The 21227-nt window shown below is 45.2% G+C and overlaps 1 protein-coding gene across 3 annotated transcripts in view; it reads left to right on the top strand.

Moving 5' to 3' along the window:
- CLIP2 (CAP-Gly domain containing linker protein 2) overlaps positions 1–21227 on the top strand; it is a 99677-nt gene that overhangs the window by 26372 nt on the left and 52078 nt on the right. For all 3 annotated transcript variants that reach the window (XM_066563249.1, XM_066563250.1, XM_066563248.1), the window contains one exon: positions 6094–6314. In XM_066563249.1, the coding sequence (XP_066419346.1) occupies positions 6203–6314 (112 nt within the window). In that variant the 5' untranslated portion in view covers positions 6094–6202. The remainder of the gene's footprint in view (positions 1–6093; positions 6315–21227) is intronic.

Here is a 21227-nt window from a genome sequence, read left to right as displayed (position 1 = left end):
TTCTTGGCTGTATGTCTGTACTTAGTTGAGAACAGTTCCTGTCTCAGTTTTGGAGACAAATTTCAGGAAATTATACTCTGGAATGAGTGTTTCCTCTAAAGAGAAAAGGGCTTCAGGAACTGCCTTCTGCCACTGAGAGAAATTGATACTAGTGGGAAAAAATCCTTAAAAACTGTTTATTAAAAAAAAAAAAGAAAAAAAAGGGAGGGGGGGTAAAGGATTGCATAAATACTAGATATGAGCTCCTAGGAACTTACCCACCTACAGCAGAACAAAAAAAGCTAAAAATGCCTAGGGAAGAAAAGGACAGGGCTGACACGTGGCCTGGATAATGGTGACAGGTCCCTTTGTCTGTGTGAGGGAAGAGGAGCTCAGAGCAGAGCAGATGGGAGAGCTGCTGAATTTCCTCACAGCAGCTGAAGTTGTGGGTTTAGTGCTGTCTTGGTGGGTTTAGTGCTCTCTTGGTGGGTTTAATGCCCTTTCTCGTGGTGGTTCAGCTCCTCCAAGCTCTCCGGTTCAGAGTGGCCCTGCTGCTCCCTGGCCGGGCTGAAAAAGAAAACAAGCCAAGGCAGAAAGAGTTCAAGGGAACAAAAAACCAAAAAGGAGGATTCCTGGTACAGCCTGCAGGCTAGGGGAAGGAAAGAGAAGAAAACTCTTGTTTTAAGCTAGCAAAAAACCCAATCCAACAAGAGGAATGAGGCAGCATCCCTGGAATACACCGCAGTGAGACTGAACAGAGCGATCCCAGGCTGTGACCCCGGCTCCTCTTAAGGATACCACCAAAGTTCAGGGAATAAAGCAGATGAGTATGTTAAAAACTAGACCAGACTGCTGGTACTAAAAGTGATTTCAGCATTTATTCTAATAAAAAGAAAGGCCTAAAGCAGGGGGCCCAGGCTGAGCAGGAGCGTTCCCAGCGGGGACGGAGCAGCGCCGGCGCTGGGGCTGCTCAGCAGTGATGGCCCCGATGTTCCAGGTGGAGCAGCACAGCTTCCCTGGGTCAGATGCCCCTTTTTATCCTGATTTTTGTCCCTTTGGATTGGCTTCTGTTTGGATCCTTCATTTGCATGAGGGTTTTAGGCCTTGATTGGCCCATGACAGTTCTGTCCAGGCTGGCTCCTGGTGCACTTTACTGAGGTGTGTTATGGTACCTTGGGTGCTATATTTCTTATAACTGCCCTTTGAACCCCTTTTACAATATAACAACCAAACTAACAGTACATGCTTAACAATTATCAACTATTTTACAACAGTTTCCAACCCATTTTTAACAAGTACATAAGGTATCATCATAAAGTCACCCCAAGACAGTTCCCATTTTTAATCTGAGCCCATATAACTCACATTCCCCAGCCCACAGCACCCAAAGCACACTGGAGGGAGCGATCCCAGGCTGCAACCCTGCCCTGGCTCCTCTTAAAGATACCCCCGACATTCTGGCCATAAAGCAGATCAGTACATAAAACATCATAATAAAATTACCCCCAGACAGTTCCCCTTTTTGAATCTGAGCCTATGAGACTCACGTTCCTGGGAGCACACTGGAGTGAGATTGAACAGAGTGATCCCAGGCTGCAACCCTGCCCTGGCTCCTCTTAAAGATACCCCCAATATCCTGGGCATAAAGCAGACAAGTGAATAAAATATCATCATAAAATCACCCCCAGACAATTCCCCTTTGTGAATCTGAGCCGATGTGACTGACATTCAGCTGTCCCCTTTTCTGGTGGAAAGATGGGGAAGGGAATATTTTGGTTGTTTGAAGCTGGGTTTGGTGTTGTGCATTCCTGGGATGCTTTTCTTGGTTGTGGGAACAGACAGAACCATTCATCCTGGCATGGAAAGACTGCAGGAAGAATCTAGCAGAGATCTAGAAAATGCTTGTTGTCTGTCATATCTTGTAAAGGAAATAAAAACAAAATAAGCAGAGCTGGTGGCACTGGGGTATCCAGAGGAGCAGATGGGGTTTTCTTTACAGTCTATCAGGAGACAGTCACATTTCCATGAAGTTTTGCAGGAAGGCAAAGTGTGCAGCTTGTGCAGGTAATATGGGGTGGAATACAGGAATGATAAATCACATAGAGAGAATAGAAATTTTCTGTTCCCCTGAAAGTTTCTGGATAGAGCTTGAAGCCTATTATGGCTGGTTTCAGCACCAGGGAAGAGGGATGGCTCATGTGTTTCTTACACCACATATCTGCCTGTGTTCAGCCTCTACTGCTGGAAGCAGATTTTTTGGAAGAGCTGGAAATAGGTTTTTCAGGAGGGCTCTGCTAATAGAGCCTGTTGGGAAGCTGAGGGTTCTGTATAGGAGCTCAGAGCATGTTGTTACCTCTAATGGAGCAGGGCAGTGCCCTGTGGAGATCCTGGCCTGTGTCCCAGGCCAGGGATATTTCTGCAGCATAAAGGCTGCATCACTCAGCCAGGAACTAATGTGGGACTGGGATGGCTCAGGCAGCACTGCTCTGGGTGGTGGAGATGACCTAATGGTGTCATTTGGAAGAGCTCAGTGTTCAGAGCTTCCTAAAAATCAGCTCATGTATATTTGTGCTGAAGTGGGGGAGAAGCTGGTGACAGAGGAGGAGTATTTGTCCCTAGCAGCACGTACAGACTTCTTTAAAAGCATCCCAGACGTTTATTTTTATCTGTGTAGCACTGACAAACTGCATTTATAGTAAAATTTACTCCACTTCATCCTTATTTCCCTGTGTGATGATGAATGTGCAGGGTGTGCTGAGGCAGCTGTCCCTGGCTGTGGCCAGCCTGCAGCTCGTGACAGTGACCCTGCAGCTGGAGGGGTTTGTCCATCAGACCCTCCCCAGGAGCTGTGGGCACCGCCTGGCAGGGCATCTGCTCTGGCTCCCAGTGGCATTGGAGAAGGTTTTGAATCTGTGACCCCAGTGAATGTGGCCATGAAGTGTGTGAAAAATGCGTATTTTATGATTGGCTTTTAGAAAATATTGAAATGAATATTATATGTGATATGTTAGAAAGTGATGCTGTATTCATTTTCTTAAATAGTGTGTTAAACATAGTTTTAGGTTATAACATTATGTTAAAATAGAAACTATGCTATGTAAGATACTTTATTTAAAGAGAGGAACGATGTACTCCTACTGAGATAGCAGCCACAGGACACCTCAATCTTTCAGAGAAAGAGAATTTATTGCTGCATTATCAGAAGAAATTAACTTCTTCCCACCTTGCTCAGCCCTGGAGATGCCTCAGGATTCAGAGGAAGAAGCTGACACTGACCAGGCAGAATCCTGTGTCTGAATGGAATTTATGCATCATGGATGAGGTGTATGAATATGCAACAGGCTGTTGCTTTTAAGGGTTAATCCTCTGTTAATCTGTGTCCTTTTTTTGGGTTTATTTTGCCCAGAAAGAGGTACCTGGACTGTCCCTAACTCTTTGTTTTTATTGTCTCATATTGTCCTAAACCTAATTGTCCAAATTATTATTACTCTAATTTTATTACTCTTTTTATAACCATTTTATTACTATTAAACTTTTAAAATTTTAAACCACCAAGTGATTGGCGTTTTTCACAACCTGGCTGTATTTCAGGATAAAAGCATCTGTCTGTTCCAAGGGGAGCATGATTAGCAGCCTGTGGAGTTCATTTAGTTTTAGTATCAGTGTGTTGAAAGCAAATGTGTTTGTGTAAAGATTCCTGGCAGAAATATTTATGTGGTGGGAATACACTTCCTGTTGTTTCTCTCCCCAGTGTAAAAATATCCAGTTGTCCTGAGAAAAAGCAGAAAATCACAATATCCTGTGATGGGAGGGGACAGCTGATCTTTAGGGATAATGAGATGTGGAGAGAGGATGAACTGAAGTTCCTGTTTCCTCAAAGATGAGCACAAAATAGAGGAACACACTAAATATAGAGGAACACACTAAATTCACTGTTCCCTAAAGTTTATATGGTTCTAGCTGCAAAGTTAAGGATCCAGAGATGCTCTCTAACAGAAAATTGAAAAACTGTAAAATCCTTTTTTTTTCCTGGCACCTTTTCCTACTTAAATTCTTCTTTACTGCTGTTTTTTCCTTCTCTGTGTCTTTTTATCTTCTTATCCACATTCCTGGTTAATTCAGCCAGCTGTGTGGAAGCACCAGCAGCCCCAAGTTTCTTAATCCTGAGTACACCATCCAACCTTGTAACCAAAATTTAGGACCAAAAAATGAATAAATTCAGGAGTAAGGCCATGTTGTGGAGAGGGCAGACTTTCAGGCTGGAGGCGATGGATGCAGATCTGTAGGTAGAGCACATCACCTGCCAGCAGAGGAGTTAGAAATCAAGTTTGTCTGTAAAATCAAAGCCAGCCCTGGGCAAAATGTGTACCATGAGATGGAGTGGGTGGGAGATGCCACATCTGATGGCTTGACAGATTGCAGGAACCTGCCTGATCAATGTTTCTCACCTCTAAATTCAGTTCCTTGTCTCCCTGTTTTATGCTAACCAGAGCTGGAAGCTGCAGCCTCCTGTCCAGCTCTGACAGCTGTTCCCACCAGCTCTGCTGCACAAAGGCTGGGTTTTTCTCTTCCTTAAGAAGAGTTTCTTGCTCTTGTCTGTTATTCCTGCTGTGGGTGATGTGATTGGAGCATCCAGCCCTGAATATCTGCAGGTGTCTGAACCCAGCCCAGCTATTGAACACCTTGGTGGGCACATGGGGAAAAGGCTTTGATCCCTCAGTTTTTTGCTCAGGCTCCCTCCCCAGGATGTCTCTGCTGATCCCTCCTTTCTCTGTCTCTTTAAGCTGATGTAGGATGACTGACTCTTACTGCACTTTGGTGTTTTAGATATTTGTGAGCCCTCAGGAATACAGCTTTGGAATTCTCCTTGTGGTTTTCCCTCCTCTGTGTCTGCCTGCAGCTTTTCCTGGAGCCCTGCCAGCCCTCTGCTCGCTCTGCCCCAGCCTCTGTTCAAGTCCTTACTCATGCCTCAATCATTTCCCATCCCATTATTGCAATTCCTCCTTGCAGCATCTGTAAATCTTTGATTCTCAGGGGTGCTGCCTCTTTCCTTTGCCCAGGAAAGAGTGTCCCCAGTTTCTGGCTGCTGCTTGGATTGCTCTCCTTGCTCTTAGGTTGGCATTGTCCCTGCTTTACTCTGCTGCCACCCTTTTTCCTCTACATTCTAGCCTGCTGACTCCCAGCCTCAAGATTCCTTTTGGCTGATAGGCTCATTTTTTTATTATTTTTCTTTATCCATTAGGAATGTTACTGCTTTTTTTTTTTTTTTCTTTTAACAACTTAGTCACTTCCTTTATTTTTCCTTTCTTGTCATAAAATGTGCTTGCTGATGCAACATCCTTGCAAGGAATTTGGAGGTTTTATTCCATTTGCCTACTGGGAAGGGAATGACATAAGGAAGGGTTGTGACTTCACTAATGAATAATTGGTAGAGTTAGGCTTAAGTTTCAGGAAATTTGGGGGTTTGTTTTTCTTGGGTTTTTTTTTTTTTCCTCAAATTTTCTTGTAAATCCATACGGTCAAATGCCCTTTTTTCTGTGATAAGATTTTGGATTTGTCTTTAAGGACAGGAGCTGAAAACCCCATCTCAGACACTGGCATCATCCTTCCTTCCCCTGCCAGTTTGGAGAGGCTGCCCTGAACATTCAGCAGAATCAGGAAAGCTTTTTACCTCTCAGACAGTGCTTTTAGTCAAGGGGGATAATATTGGTCAAAATTTGCTTTAGCATGCATGAAACCCTGGGCTGTGCATGAAGGGTGGTGCCTTTTGTCAGGGCTCTGACAGCACCACAGAGGCTTGGCAGGTGCTGAACTGAGGCTTTAGGATTTAAAATTAGTCAAAACCATTTCAGTTACTCAAATCCCAAACTGTTTTAAATTCTTGTTTAATGGCTCTGGGAAGTTTCACCTTTGGACCAGGACTTTGATGAAAAAAAATGTAACACTTAAGGTGGGAGATGAGGGAGGTGATCACCCTGGTTTTATAGGAGAAGAAATGAAAGGTTCTGACTCCCCTAGGGCTGTGAGGACAGAGCTGGGCACTGCTTTTTGGGAGCCTGGTCCATGCTCTCCTGCTCATTCTCAATCTGATTTCTTTGTGCTCTTCTCCCTCAGGTGTGTGACCATGGAAGAAGAGGTGCACCATCCAGAAGCCTGAGCAGTTACACCAGGACAGCTCTGGAGACACTGGCAGCAGGAGCCTGAGATACAGGAGAGAGGAATCATGCTGAAACCAAGTGGACTTAAAATCCCAGGCAGGGCTGGGAAGCACTCCAGCCCCGTGGGACGGGCATCAGGGACCAGCACAGCTGCTGCCACCACTGGCTCCAAGGAAGGTGAGGGCTCCATGCAGGGCATCAGCTGCTCCAGAGACTGCCTGGTCTGGAGGCACTGGGCTGGTGGAGCCAGTGTTCTGTGGGATGTGAAATTCCCATCTGTATGTGGGTCGAGAGATCAAAACAAATGTACCAGGGTGAATAAATGGGCTCCCTCTCCCAGGTAATGCACAGAACTGGCAAGTTGTGGAGTGGGTGCTGTTGGGGAAGATGAAGCAGGAAAGCCTTATAATTATGATTGTCTGGCAAAAGATTTTGAGAATATGGAAACTCTAAGTGAGATTGAAATGAAAGCAAGCTTTGAGATACCTCAGTTACTGAACAACTGGAAAACAATGGTGTGGCTGGCTGAAGGTGATCCCCTTTTGATAGAACAACACCCTCTGCTTGCAGACAGGCCCAAGGGGCAGAGCAGACCCCACAGCTTGGCAGAAGGGGCCCAAAGAGGAGTTTTTAGGGTTTAAAATGTGACACAGTATGGTAATGTAATGATTCTTATAGACTGTATGTAAATGCTATAGGATTTGTATCTTGTACTAGATTGGTTAGTGAGAATGAGAATATTCAACACAGAAGAAGATTTATGGTATTGTAATGGGAACCTCGCTCTCTCATCCTCTTCACCACACTCTTGCCTTCTCTCTCTTTACCACTGTGGAAACCCAGGGCACTGGGAATGTTTCTCTGTCTGCTCTGGGGTGCCCTGACCCCCAGGGCAGCACTGACTTTGACCCTCATTCATGGAGAAAGTTTCCTAGGCTTCAAAATAAACTAGAATCCACAAAAGTGTGATATAGATTGCAGAGAGCAGTGTAGGTGAATCACTTGGTGAGAAATTGAGGTTCTGGGATTTTTAGTGTGTTGTGGATGGAAGCAAGATGGAGGGCACAGGGTGTCAGCCTGGGCTTCTTCATGGGTGTAGGTGGCATTTTGTAATTGGGCAGAAAAGTCCCCATTGTGGGCTCTTTGGGATCAGTTATTGGGTTAAAAAGGGAAAATAATCTAGGTGTCAGTTCTTAATTGGATAGTTTAGCTTTAAAAGACCTTGTAGCAAGAGATTGTTGGCCATTTTTGTGGTGCTTTTCCAGTGCACTGAGCCTGGTGTGGACAGCGTGCAAAACTCTAGATAAGATAATAATAAACAAGAACCTGAAGACTGAAAAGATCCAGTGCATCTCTTTCCTGATACAAAACCACTCCAGGAGGGTCTCCCCAGACAGGGGAGCCCCCTGGGAGGGCCCAGCCTGAGTCCCAGAAGTCAGGGAATTGGCAACAGGTACCCAACAACCTCCCTCTTTACCTCTCTCTCCCTCTCTGGGGCCTGCTCTGAGCTGTGGCTGGCAGCTCCCAGCAGGGCCCTGCACCCAGGCCCTGTGCAATAAACCACAGGTTCCTGACCTGGCTGCAGAGATCTCTGCTCTCTGTCCATCCCCACCGTCCTGCCCCTGATGCTCCTGCAGGGTGGGAGCCTGATGGATCCCCTGGTGGATCCCCTGGTGGATCTCCTGGTGGGTCCCCTGATGGATCTCCTGATGGATCCCAGATTGATCCCCTGATGGATCTCCTGGTAGATCTCCTGATGGATCCCCTGGTGTTCAGGGCTGGCAGAGGTACCTGTACAGACACTGACAAGGGAAGGGCTGTTAATTGGGCAGATGGGAACCTCCCCATCACCTCAAACACTGCCCTGCAGCCATTGCTATTGGCCTGAGAGGATGTAGGAGTAATAACTGAGCACTTCAGGTGATTTGGCCTGTGCTGTTTGTGTCAAATTAATGCCTTTGTTTAAACAGAAACACTTGAAGCCCTAGGATTTGAATAATGACTTACCTTCACACACCTCCACATCTTGCAGTTGTTGATCTATATCTAGTGTATACAAAAGCTATGCAGACTGTCATTAGTATAATTAACACTTCAAAAGCAGTTGAGGGTGTGTTTTGCTTAGGATTCTTTTTTATGGCTTATTGACTGCTGGGTTTTTTTAAAATTATATATAATTTAGAAAATATTCAAGATGGGAGTTTTGTAGGTAATTTTCTTTCATTTCACTTTGTTAAAAAAGGCTTTCTTCTTGCTTCTGGGGAAACACATCAGGATGATGTATGTCCTATCAAAACTTGTACTTTCACTATATTACACTTTCATTTCAGAAGGTCACTGGTTGCTTCTTGAGATCTGTCAATCTCTTGTCCTTATAATTCAGACCACTTCCTACATGCCTGGTTACTTTGCTATGTGTTTCAGTCCACAAAATATAGAACATTTAGCAGAATCAGGAAAGCCTTTTGATCATATTGGTCAAAATTTGCTTTAGCATGCTTGAACAAATTAGTCTGGGATAATAATGCTGCAAAATGAGAGTCACCAGGCAATGCTGTCTCTTGTCAGAGTAATGCAGAAGTGTTAATTATTTAATCAAAACAAAAGGTGTTGAGGTTCCTGGGCACATTGGGATGGTGATTCAGGCACAGCCTCTGCATGGGATGTTCACACAGGCTCTGCTTGCTGCTGAGGCACTGACTCTGCTCCCTCATTGCACATCAGGGGCTTTGCTCATGGATTCCTCCAGCTGAGCTCTCTCTTCTTCCAGTGACCAATAGTGTAGGTGTAACCTCTGCCACTGTAGATTCTTTCCCCAAACAGTTTTGTACAAGCCACAGCTCCAACTTGGCTTTTTGCACATCTGCAAGGTCCTGTTTGAGGGGCCCATCCCTGCTTGGGGTCACGGGCAGAGTTCCAGATCCTCTGGTGTGATACAGCCCTGTAGGGATTGCCAAGGAGCTGCTCTTCCCTTGCTGAGGACTTGGCCCTGTGCGTGGATATCAACAAATGTTTGGATTGCAGTTTAGTGTGAATGGGCTTTTAATATTAGAAAGCCTGATTTCTTTATTTTGTGCCCAAATCTAAGATAGTGAGGTATCCTTTTATTTGTTTGCTAGAGGGAAGCATAAATTGACAAAGGAAAAGTTTGGGATAGGTCGGGTTGTGTATTTTGGATAGGTTGCATAGTTTGGATAGGTTGGGTTGTGTATTTTGAAATTATTCTTCTGACCCTGTATTTTTGAATTTCCCCCTTGTTTCTCCATGCCCTCAGCTGTGATTGAGAAATGAACCTGAACTCCAGTGATGTGCCTCTGTTGTTCAAGATGGGAGTTTTGTATGTCATGTTTTTCATTTCACTTTGTTAAAAAAGGCTGTATCTGCCCTGTTGTGACTCCCTCGAGGTGCTTTGGTCTGGATTTATAACTGCAGTATGTTGTGGAGTTGCTTTCAGTTGATTTTAATCACATGAAAAACACCAAAATGAGGCACAAGATCTGAGGCCTCTCTTCCCCCCAGAGGCTTTGTAGTGGCATCTCAGCAGGCACAGCTGGTGTGTGTCTTGTGGTATGAAAGGGTCAGGCAATGGCAGGGTCAAGGCAACCTCTGGGCTGAATGCAGCTCCTGTTTGCTGGAGTTCCTTTGTGCCTTGCTCAGCTCCAGCCATCTGCCACCAGGGGATGTGCAGCCAAGTGCCCTGGGAGGCTCCAAATGGATTCTGACCTTTTTTTGAGGAGTTCTGAGTTTTATCCCTGGAAAAAAGTGGGCATGGAGAAGGGGAGAGGTCTGGAGACGGTGGGTTGGTGCTGTGTGACAGATGTACTGCTGCTCCTCTGCCTCTCAGGATAGTGCAGGGGGCTTTTGGAAATGGCTGAGCCATTCCTGAGCCATTCCTGAGCCATTCCTGAGCTGAGCCATTCCTGTTCTCTCCTGGAAGGTGAGAACAGAGCACAGTGGGGTTGTTTAAACAAAGTGGGCTGGGTGTTTAGCAGTGGTTGGGCTGTGGTGTTGTCTGTGGCACCTTCTCTCCCAGTGTCCTGCTCAGGAACTGTGTCCCTGCATGGCCTGCACCTGCTCTTCCTCCTGCAGAATTCTCCAGAAGTCTGGCCAGCTGCCTCTTGCTGCTGTGAGCAAAGTGTGCATCCCAGAATCCTGCTGCCCTGCCTGTGTGCCCTTTTCTGAGAGCAGCAGCATCTCTGCTGCCTGTGGGGCCCAGCCCCAGCACAGTCCCAGGATTCAGCCTTTGGTAGGGGGAAACTACAAGGGAAAATACTCTTTTTTTTTGTGTTAAAGTGGTTTAAATCTATTCCAGAGCCACGTGTCCACATCACTGAAAGCTTAACAATAGCAGGCACTGATGTGAATTTGGGGATGCCTGCAGCAAAAGAATCTGGTGGTAGATGGCTGTGGAAGCTGGATTTAATTTAATTACATTTCCTGGGATTAGTCAGATCTGGGCCACTAGATTTTATATGAGGTCTTGAAGTTGTAAGAAGGAGTCTCTGTGTGAGGTGTTTGAGAAGCCCTGCAGACACCATGAGCTCCATGACCTGTGTCTGCACTGAAAGTGCTTCCTGGGAGGCTGACAAGGTTTTCCTGACTCCACAAAAATTCATTACATGCCCCTGAACTACTGCCTTACTCCTTGCCTCTGCACTTACCCTCCTCTTTGCCAGCCAAAGGAGATGTCTGCATTTTCTGGAGCTGGATGGAAGAAAGCCAGAGTGATTTGGGTTACAAAATTCAGAGCTGCAACACTCATCTATATCAATTTTCTACCTGGGTGGAGGATAGAAATCTCAAAAACCTGAAATGTAGTTGCAGAAGAGAACCATAAATCTAACAAAGCACAGAATTAAACTGCAGCAGTGCCCAGTCTGTTGCCTCTGAGATGTTCCTTGGCTCTGGGAGCTTGGGGAAAGACCCCAAAAGGAGATTATATCTTTCAGATTGCATGATAAGAGAAGATGCCTGCTCTCCTGTTGTACCTGAGATATGTCAGAGCCATTAGCTGAAAATGAATTTTTAAAAACTTTGATCCTCTTCCCCTCCCATAAGTTTATCAACCTTGTCTGCACAAGTGCAAGTGGAGCTACTTCCCTTTATTCTTACTCTGGAATACACAAATTGCTTTGATTTCTCCTTTCTCTTTTCCCTGGTGTCCTGTTCATATTCTTTTGTAGAAAGTCAAGTGTCTCTTATCTGTCTTTTATTTCTTTCTTCTTTTCCCAGGCATGGAGATTCCTCTTCAACATTTCCATGTACTCTTGACAGCTCACATCTATGTACCAGAAAAAGGGTGAATGCAGATGGGAGCTGCTGTGAATTCTATAGAATTTCACAGTTCATGGCTGGAGGTTTCTATAGAGGCCAAATGTGCTGTAGTCACACAGAGCCAGCTTGTCACACATGCTGTATCAGAGTTATTTCTCCTGAAAACACATTCAGAGTCTGCTCATGGAATGTCCTGAGTGGAGAGTTGTTGTGTCTCCTTACCTGAGCTGGTGCTTTCACAGAGCCATGAGGAATAAGAGCTTTAGTCTGGGTTAGGTACATTGGCTTGCTTTGGTTGTGTTTTTTTTTTTTTTTAAAGAACAGAAATTGCCATTTCCTCTGAAAGTCAGTGGGGAACTGGCAGCTGACATGGACTCCTGGAAGAAATTAGCCTTGAGTAATGTCCATGCTGGCTATCCCCCTCCCTCCTCTCCTGTAAAGCTGAAACAATGGAAAAAATAAGTTCTGCTGCTTTGCAGTAACTATTTTCCTTAACCAGACTGAAAATTCTTGTCTAGCTGCCTTAGGAGAGCATTTCCCACAAATGTGTTGGCTTATTTCCCATGTATCAAGTGAATAAAGTCACTGCTCTTGACCCCACATTTGAGATAGGTTTCTGTGCTAAAGGTGTGGGTCATGTGTAAAGAGCTCAAAATAATATTTGGATTTCTTGTTACAAAGCTCATATGTCTTGGTTCCTTTCCCACCCTCCTCCTGGAAAAGCCTGGAAAAAGATGGAAAGAGAATGGAAGCTGTGATGAATGGGCCCACAGAGCCCTCCCAGCTGGTGGAACAGGTGAAAGCTGCTGGGAAAAGAAGCATTCACATTTCAGAGTGGGTTTTGTCTGCTCAGAGCAGTGTTAGAGTGACGTGTTTGGAGGAGAAATTTGCCTTTCATACTTCATTTGGCTGTCAGCTGGCTCTAGTGTTTGTTTATGGTTCTTAAATCTCTTGTTCAATTAAAAAATCTAGCAAAAGACAGAGGACAACAGAAATACTTGTATTTGCAGATGGGGCTGGGCAACACTGAGACTTCAGTGCTGGAGGCAAAAAAGCCCAAACTTATTGAGTTTTCTGTGAGACTTATGTGCATCCAGTTAGAATCCAGAGTAGACCTTGGGTTTTACAGATGGATCCTGTCTTTCTGAATGGGCAAGTGCAAATATCTGTCACATGAATTTCATATTTAGGCATGGCTAACAATATCAAAACTGTTTTTCAGCAGTTACCTAGTTTTATTGCCAAAAACTATGCTTTGAGAGCTAAACTATACAGCATATTGCTGGGAGCCTGGCAATGCCTTCTTGTTTTCATGTAAGTGTACATGCATTATTTTTCATGAAGAATAAATGCACAAGGCTAACCATGTTGGCATAGTGTCTGCTTCTGCAAACACTGTGTGTTGCTTTTGTTCACTGAAAAGAAAAGTGAAGCAGACTGGAACGTTCCCAGGGCCATTAAAGAGAATGGGATGACTGGCTCCATAGGGTAATTAAACTAAAATATGCTGTAATGAGGGTTTGGTAAGGCTGAGCTGGGTATTGGATCCTGGTTGGTTGCACTTGGGGTTTGGGTGCTAATGGGCTCAGCTTGGTCCCTGCTGGGGGCAGTCACTGCTGTGCCCCAGGGCTGAGTTTGCATGAGGGGGTTAACTTCTCTTCTAAAGTTTCTTTTCTAGAAATGTGATTATATTCTGAGGGCTGCTTCTAGTTTGAGACTCAGGAGTTCTGTGGCCAAGTCTCTTTTGATCTGTACCTGCCTCAATTCTGCTGGAGGATCCTCAATCTCACCACCACCTTGGCTCTCTTGTGCATTTACTGCCTTGCTCTTGCCTTTCCCAGTGGAAAATCTTCATTCCTTTTTATTTATCTGCCACAGTGTTAGCAGCAACATCTTGGTAAACTAACTTGGAAATCAGTTGTTTGCCCCTCGAGTTTCTCAGGATGGTTTTTAAGTTAAGTTGGTTGGATGCACAGCAGTAAGAAGCAATTTCTGTTGCATCTAGAATTTTCTGTGGTAAAAAAGAGGGAGGGATGGTGTCCTTCCTGGGGAATTTATGCTTTAGTATAAAGAGAGAACTTTGGGAGGTTGTTCTCAGGTAATTATTGATGGTTTGGTGGTATTTTAACACAGATTTTTTTTATAAAGCTGCAAGAAACTGCTGAGGCTCTCTGATTTTGTATCAATCTATTAATTCTAATTCCCAAATAATTATTAAAGATGCTAAACCACTGTTTTGCCTGTGACAAAAGAAATAGGATTGTAATGTCCAGAGCAGCTGATCGACTGGCAGAGACATAGGGACCTAATTCTTGTCTGTCCAAAGGCTTTGTGCCTCTTGATTAATATTAACTTGGGGTGTTGTGTGCTGGTGAATTGAGAGAGGAGACCCCACATCATGGGGCCAGAGGCTGCTATTATTTCTAGCAAATGTTTGGTTTTGCTGTTTTGCATCAGGCCTCATGGAGTGATTGGTATTGTCAGCTCCCATCTGAGTGCTGTCCTCAATTAAATGCACACAGCAAGCCTGGATTAGTGATCCTGCTGGAAATGTGTCATTGGTGAAGTCTGGTGAGCTCTGTGTACAATTCCCTGAAAGGTGGCTGTAGGCAGGTGGGGTTGGTTTCTTCCTCCAGACAACAATTGTCAGAACCAGAGGACACAGTCTTAACTGCACCAAGGGAAATATAGGTTGGATATTAGGAAGAAGTTTTTCACAGAAAGAGTGATAAAATACTGGAATGGCGGGGAGGTGGTGGAGTCCCCATCCCTGGGTGTGTTTAACAAAGCCTGGATGTGGCACTGGGTGCCAGGGTTGAGCTGAGGTGTTAGTGCATGGGTTGGACTTGATCTTGAAGGTCTCTACCAACCCAGTGATTCTGTGATTTGTGTCAATGGCTCTGTGTACACAGTGTCCTCAGTTCCTTGGGGAATTAGGAGGTTGAGGTGGCAGTGAGGTGTTTGAGGATCAAATGCCTCTGGTGCAGTGTCAACAGATCAGCACTCCAGCAGCAGCCAGAGCTGCAGGATCCAGTCTGCACAGGCAATCACCTGGTCAGGGAGTTAACAGGTATCTAAAAGAAAACAACATTGTTTTCAGGGGCTGAACAGGAAAAACTGCAACTGAGAGTTGCTGTTCTGCTGCTCCAGGGCTGAGGTACAGCTGAGGAATGGGAACTGCAGCAGGCATGGGGGCAGCTCTGCTGAGGGATCATTAGGGCCTGAGTGTGTCCCCTTGTCACTGCTGGGGTTTGGCCGAAGTGCCCTGTGGGGGTTATGTCCCTCCATCCACCAGTCACTCATGGACACAGATGCTGTCCTGAGACCCTGCATGCTTGTTCTCATCCTCATGGCACATCCTGTGCCAAAGTTTTCTGGCTTGGTTGTGGACCAACCATTTGGCTGTTTGCATAGGGCTCGTGTTCAGCTCATGTGCCTTTCCTGAGCTGCTCTGCCTGCCATCCTGCACCCTGAAATACCTTTTGTACTGGGGTTTTTGAAGGTGGAGGTTCCTCCACCCTTTCTTGTTCCCCTCCAGAAGGGAAGAACCCCCTTTGGTGGCATTCCTCTCCCAAGAAGTGATTCAGTACATTCCAAGCAATATAAAGGGGCATTGAATCAATCTTAGTTTTATCAGCTTTACAGGTAACATATAGAGATAACTGTGAGTCTGATTTTAATTGTCTTAATGATTAGATGCTCTTAGAAGGATTTGATGTAGTTAATCCTTGATATTCAGCTCATTCATTGTGGGTGAGGCATGAGCACACAGCAAAGACATATGGAGGTCAGACACCCTCCTGCTCTCTCTGTCTGTAGCTCTTCACAGAACAGCAGGGAGAGAAAATCTGCTTCTCACAGATGTTCAGCTTATGGAGGTTGGAATATAATGAACTGAATCCTATTCAGCTGGGCTGGGGTGTCTGCAGTGGCATCACTGTGGTTGTGCTTATGCCCATCAGAGTGGGGATGCAGCTTCAGGGTGGGATCAGCTCCTGCATGTGCTGCCTCCAAAAATTGCACTAATCCAGCTAGAGCAGATTAATCATTAAAGCCCTGAGCCAATATTCATTGAAATTAAAGGAGAGATTCCCTTTGGCATAGATGGATTTGGGATGAGAGGCTGCAGAATAAAGTGGCATCAGACTGTTGGTACATAAAATTTCCCAGAGGTTGGAATTAACCAGCACACGCTGACCCTGCATGTGAGCATCTTCCTTGCAAGCAGTCTAGTAGGTGACTTGATCTCCACAAAAGCCTTAAAACATTTAGAATACAAATATTATTCTCTATTTATTTTAAGTTCAGTAGGATATTTACTTTTTAATGAAGATGCTAGTAAGTAAATTAATATCCTGGTCCCATAAGAGAGAAACCTTTTTATGCAGGAGTGAGAACTGTAGGAAAACACTGTTTTATCACAACACTCACTCTAAAATAATAAGAGTTGTCAAAATTGAGCTGTCTGTGACTTCAGCAGCTCTATTTAAAATACAGTTGTTTTAAAAATACAGTTGTTGGTCTCTCTGCTACAAAATGTGTTTGGCAATGCTGTTTTCCAGCACAGTAAATGTGTGTCCTGTGTGCTGCATCTGCACTGTGGACCAGAGGATGCAGCAGAGCCCTTCACTCCCTGCATGTGTTTGCAGAAGTCTTTGTGAGAAAGGAAATGTTTGTAAATGGGGACTTTAAAATGGTCTCAGAGGAAGGCAGTGATGAACTTAGCCATGAGTGCCCCTTAAAAGCTGAACCTGCACCAAGGTTCAGGAGTTAATTTGTGTGGGGTAGTGCAGTTGTAGGGCAGCAGGAGTTAACTCTGCTGCAGGACTGCTCCCAGCCTGCTTGAGGAATTCCTGCCAAGCAGGAGCTGTAAGTCACTCTCACTTTCTGTAATTATAAGCTCCTATGCACACATGAAACCTCTCTGAATGCCTCAGCACCGCCTGTAAAGCTTGAAGGCTGTGACAAATTATTACAAGTATTACCCATGTTTTACACCAAAGACAACTTAAAGAAGGAGGTCTTGCCCATGTCATCCTGTAAGTCAGAGGTGAAAGTGGAAGTTATCTTGGCCAGCAGATTTTTCTGGCTTTTTGTCCTCCCAGTCCTGGCACAGGAGCAGCAGCTTCCCTCTCTGATGCCACTTCCCCTCATCCTTTCCACTGAGTGAAGTGTTGTGTAAACATCGTTGCCTTTGGGATTTGGCTGAGGGTGTGCAGACACTGAGCTCTAGGGTAACTTTCTGTCCTGCACATGCTTGCCTTATTTCACACTTAAATCTGCACAGTTCTTTGGGATTCATGTCCCTGAAGACCTCAGGAGCCCTTTGTATTGCTGTATAACTTATTTCACAGAAATACTTCCTACAGAATATTTTATTTGGAGGTATTTGCTCAGGAAAAAAAAAATTGCCAGAAATTAGAAGTGTTTGATGGAGATTTGAAGAGAAGAATTTCAGGTGAAGGTGGTATGATGTTGAGAAAATTCTGAACCCTCAAAAGGGCTTGGGGGTATCATCCTCAGGGACTGACTCTGTCCTGGCTGGGTGTTCAGAAGATGAAAGCCTAAAACTGATCATCTGATAAAGTGATGAAGAAGTGGCATGAGAGAGAGTCATAATCCACACGTGAGTCTTTCCTAATAGTAAGGAGTACTGGGAATGAGAGCAGAGTGTGTGCTCAGGGTGCCCAGTGGGGCCTGTGCTCAGTCTTCAGTGCAGCCCAGCTCCTCAGTTCCCAAGCTGTATCTGTGATCTCTCACTTCACATCATCAATTTCCCCACCACCACTCCTGAAGTGGTGTATGATGTCATTTCTGGTGGTCACTGAGGCTTAGAGCTGTTGGGTTTGAGAACACTTGCTGTGTTTATGTCATAGCTCATGTATTTTAGGATCAGATCTGGGTCATGGTCATGTTTACTTTCAAAAAAAACAAAAAAGACATACACTGCAAACAGGTGACTTGGCTTTTTCTGCCAATGATGCCTGTTCATGTACAGCTCATTGCCTTTTGAGTTGGATACTTAGCTGTTAAAGCCAGGTATTTGGAATGAAGTCGATAACTCAGTGTTAATCTGCTCTCAAATATCCTTTTTATTAGATTAGGCAAAGCCCAGGCAGCCCAGCACACCCTGCACTCTGTGGAGCTGTGTACAATCAGCCCTTTGTGTGCCGGGCAGCCTGCTCAGTGCATGGGTGTATGGCTGCAGGAATAAAGGCTGAAGGAGTGATGAATCAAAGCTGTGTTTAGCACACTGCAGCCCCACAGTGTTTGGTGCCCATGTTTGCTTGGCAGTGGTAATTTTTACCTCTGCTGTGTTTCCTCTGGGATCCTGGGGTGCTGCAGGAATCTCCCTCTTTCAGGGGGATGACTCAAAGAGATGGTGCAATTGTACTGGTGTCATGTTTCTATTGAGGAGGGGGAAAAACTACATCCAGGGGAGGAGGAATGTGCTTGTCTGTCTGCTGGTGCCATCCCAGTGGCTCAAACTCTGCTGTTTCTCAGCATAGCTGGTCACACTGAAAATCAGCCTCTCAGCATAGAGATAAGGAGCTAAAAAAGCATCCTCCTTCATTCTTGTATGTCAGGTGTTAAGTTTTTCTACTTCTCCCCTCAAGAGCAGCTGCAGACAGGGCATGAGGAAATGTGGCTGCAGGCTGGCAGCTCTTGTAAAGAGCTGTGAAGATTCCATCTCCTGCCAGAGGGAAGCAGAGCAAAGTAAAATTCGAAAGTCAGAGAAAAGCTTGTGGCTGTACCAAAGAAATATTTCTGAGATTCAGCAGGTAGAAATGAGAAGTGGTTTTCTGTCAAGAGAAGGGGAGTGAGGAAGATCTTACTGCTGTGCTGAATTGCTACATGTCTGGCCCTTATCAGGGGAGATTCCATGGTGCCAGCAGAACACTCCCTGCCTGAGCTTCCATTTGCACAAATGCACCAAATAAAGGATGCTTTGAGCCTGAGCTGGGGGACTGTGGGCCTGTGCAGTGCTCAGAGTGCAGTGGGAGCACAGGTGTGAGTGGCACAGCTCCTCACCTGTCACACCAGGGAAAATCTTGCTCTGCTCTGGAGCTAATCTGACCTGCCTGGGGTAGCCAGGTCACTGAGCACTCTGAACATACACCAGAGGTTAAAATGCTTGTTCCACAGCTGGAGTGAATCCCTGAGCACTCTGAACATATACCAGAGGTTACAGTGCTTGTTCCATGGCTGGAGTGAGTGCTGTGCCCACAGGCAGTGTGTGCCAAAGCTGGAGTCAAACTAGACTATCTCCTGGCATTTAGCTTCTCTTTCCCATGGGTTGTTAGAGGTACAGTGAATCTGCTTGTGCTTGGCTGCTCAGGTTATGCCCTGTGAGTAAATACCCTGAGTTAGGCACACACAGCAACTTCTCCTGCATCTTGTTCCCAGTACAGGGACACCCTAAACTGGCTCCAGTCTAATCAGAAAGTAATAATTGGCTTCCAGCCAAAGCCAGGCTCTTTTTTGGTGCCTTCTCGTCTCCCTTGGACTGAGACTGAGCTAATGCTGTCATTTCTGAATGACTAAGGCAGTGTCACTCTGTGTGCACCTGCTTGAGCAGTGCACTGCTTGGCTGCTCCTCTCAGTTGGTGCTGCAGGAATGGTCCCAGAGTCCATCCAAGTGGGTTTTGTGTGGGAATGATGCCTGAGAAAAATTCCAATACGTAAAAAGGCTGTGAAATTTCAAACCCCTGCTGCTCAATTAGTTCTTCTGGTGGGGGGGAAAGCACTGTGCTTTACTTGGCTGCTCTTTACAGTGTTTGGTGCTCAAGAAAAAATTCTCCAGTTCAGAACAGTCCCAAGACTGCTGTTCTCTCTCTGTGCTAGTGCCAGTGTTCTGCCTGGGAAATCGTTTATAAATGTCTTATTAAAGACCTGGGTCTGCCTCCTTTTCTTTCTTTCTGTCATCGGATCAGCTCAGTGAGAGCAGCTGTCCTCACTTCCATCACAGCAGCCCCAAACCACACTTGTGCCTTGCAGATTCCCACAGCCAAAGAACAGCAGACAGCTGTGCACATGTGTGTGCTGGGCTTTGTGGGCATGGGGGTTCAGGCTGAGCTCCTCCTCGAGCTTCTCCATGCTTCTTTGAAAAGAAAAGACTCCAAGAAATCAGCTTTGTGCTAGTTTTGTGGAGAAGTGAACACAGGGTGAGACTGCAGCTGAGGTGAGTGTGAGCTGGGCATTCCCTGGGCTGCTGGAAGGAAGCTCCCTGTGCAGGGCAGGAGCCTTTCCTGTGAGTATCCCCTCCCCAGCTGCTGTTTTTATTCTCAAGGTCATCTCATAGGTTACCCTGGGCTGCCTTCTAATGCTCCTTTCTGCCCCTAAGTCTTTCATTACTTGCAGTGGTCAGTGGGAGGTAACCCAGTTTGGCTGTGGGGCTGCTGGGACAAAACTTAGTGAGGCTTTAGAGCTAAGGGCTTGCTTGAATAGAAAACTGTATTTTCTTGTCAGAATAAGTTATGGTGAATAACTTATGGTGAATAATTTCTTCTAGGTGGAATATTCTCTAGTTGAAGTGATTTTATTGTTTGTTTAAGGAAGAATGGAAACTGTTGTTTTGTAATATACCCTTTAACATACTAACCTGGTGTTTATTCAATTCTAGTTTTGCCAATGTGTCTGTATGTTATTTCTAGAGATGAGGGGTGGCACATGCTGAGGAGGAAGATATGGGTGCTCCAGTCTTTGTTAAACTTGCAAAGTTGTTAAAGTTGTGGGATTTTTGTTTTCATTATTTCTGGTGAAAACAGGGTGCTTCTCCAGACGTGTGATATATAGACCCTGTTTTAAGGCTGAAAAATGTTAACTAGAGTATTGAAAAGTGACTGTTGAAAGAATATGGTTTTAAAAATAATAATTATGTAAAAATTAAGGCTGCAATTTTGAGATGAATAGATCCATCCATATGTTGCAATGTAATTATCCCTCAGTGAAAGAAACCCTGTGCATTTTCTACCAGTCACTTGCCTCCCTTGTACTGCCAAAACCAATCTGCTTTGCATATTTTGTTGAATACCATTGTTTATTTGAAAAAAAACACCAACAAACCTTTAAGTCCTCACACATAAATATATAGCTTTGCTGTTGTTTCTTTTCAGAATTATAGTGGATTTGATCTAGCATAGCTGGTAACTCCCCCAGCTCCTCCATCTCTAGCAGGCACCAGGAATGTGCCTCCTGCCAGTGGCAGAGCAGATTTTGTGCCAGTCAGCATCTTGAATGAGACCTTTATAGGAAAGCCTTTGTTTGGGGTGTCTGAGTGAGGCTCACTGCCCTCCCCAGCTGCCTCTTGGGAGGCAAGTATTTGTCTCAATGGGCAACCCTTCCATTCAGTGCAAGACATCTCTGCAGTGGTCCTTACTGGGTTTTGCTGCTCATTCATAATTCTCATTCTTACTGTCTTCCTCCTCATTGCAGTTTTATTTCTGGATGTGCCTCTTCCCTTCAGAGGAGCTAAACACAGGGATGCTGAAGGTGTATCAGGTATTAATATCCACACCATTGGGGTTATTCCTGGGAGCAGCAGGGCAGTAGATTTCCAGGGTGCCAGATGCAGAGCTTGCCTCTGTGCCAGATCTTGGCCCCAACTTTTCAGCTTTGAACTTGCAGAGCTTTCAGCTCCTGTTTCCAGTCAGCCATAAATCTCTGGGGCTCCTTCCTCCCACAGTGTGCTGCCAGGCAGTTGGCTCTTGTCTGCACAGTGTTGCTTTTTCTCACAGGTACCTCTCTCTTCCCTCTCTGTTTCTGCCTCATCCTGCAGTGTGAAAGGGCTGTGATAAATCCTGCAGAAAACAGCTG

Source organism: Molothrus aeneus, chromosome 20, assembly GCF_037042795.1.
Source record: "Molothrus aeneus isolate 106 chromosome 20, BPBGC_Maene_1.0, whole genome shotgun sequence".
Taxonomy (NCBI): domain Eukaryota; kingdom Metazoa; phylum Chordata; class Aves; order Passeriformes; family Icteridae; genus Molothrus; species Molothrus aeneus.
The sequence above is the reverse complement of the archived record's forward strand: the minus strand, read 5'-3'. Positions and strand labels throughout refer to the sequence as shown.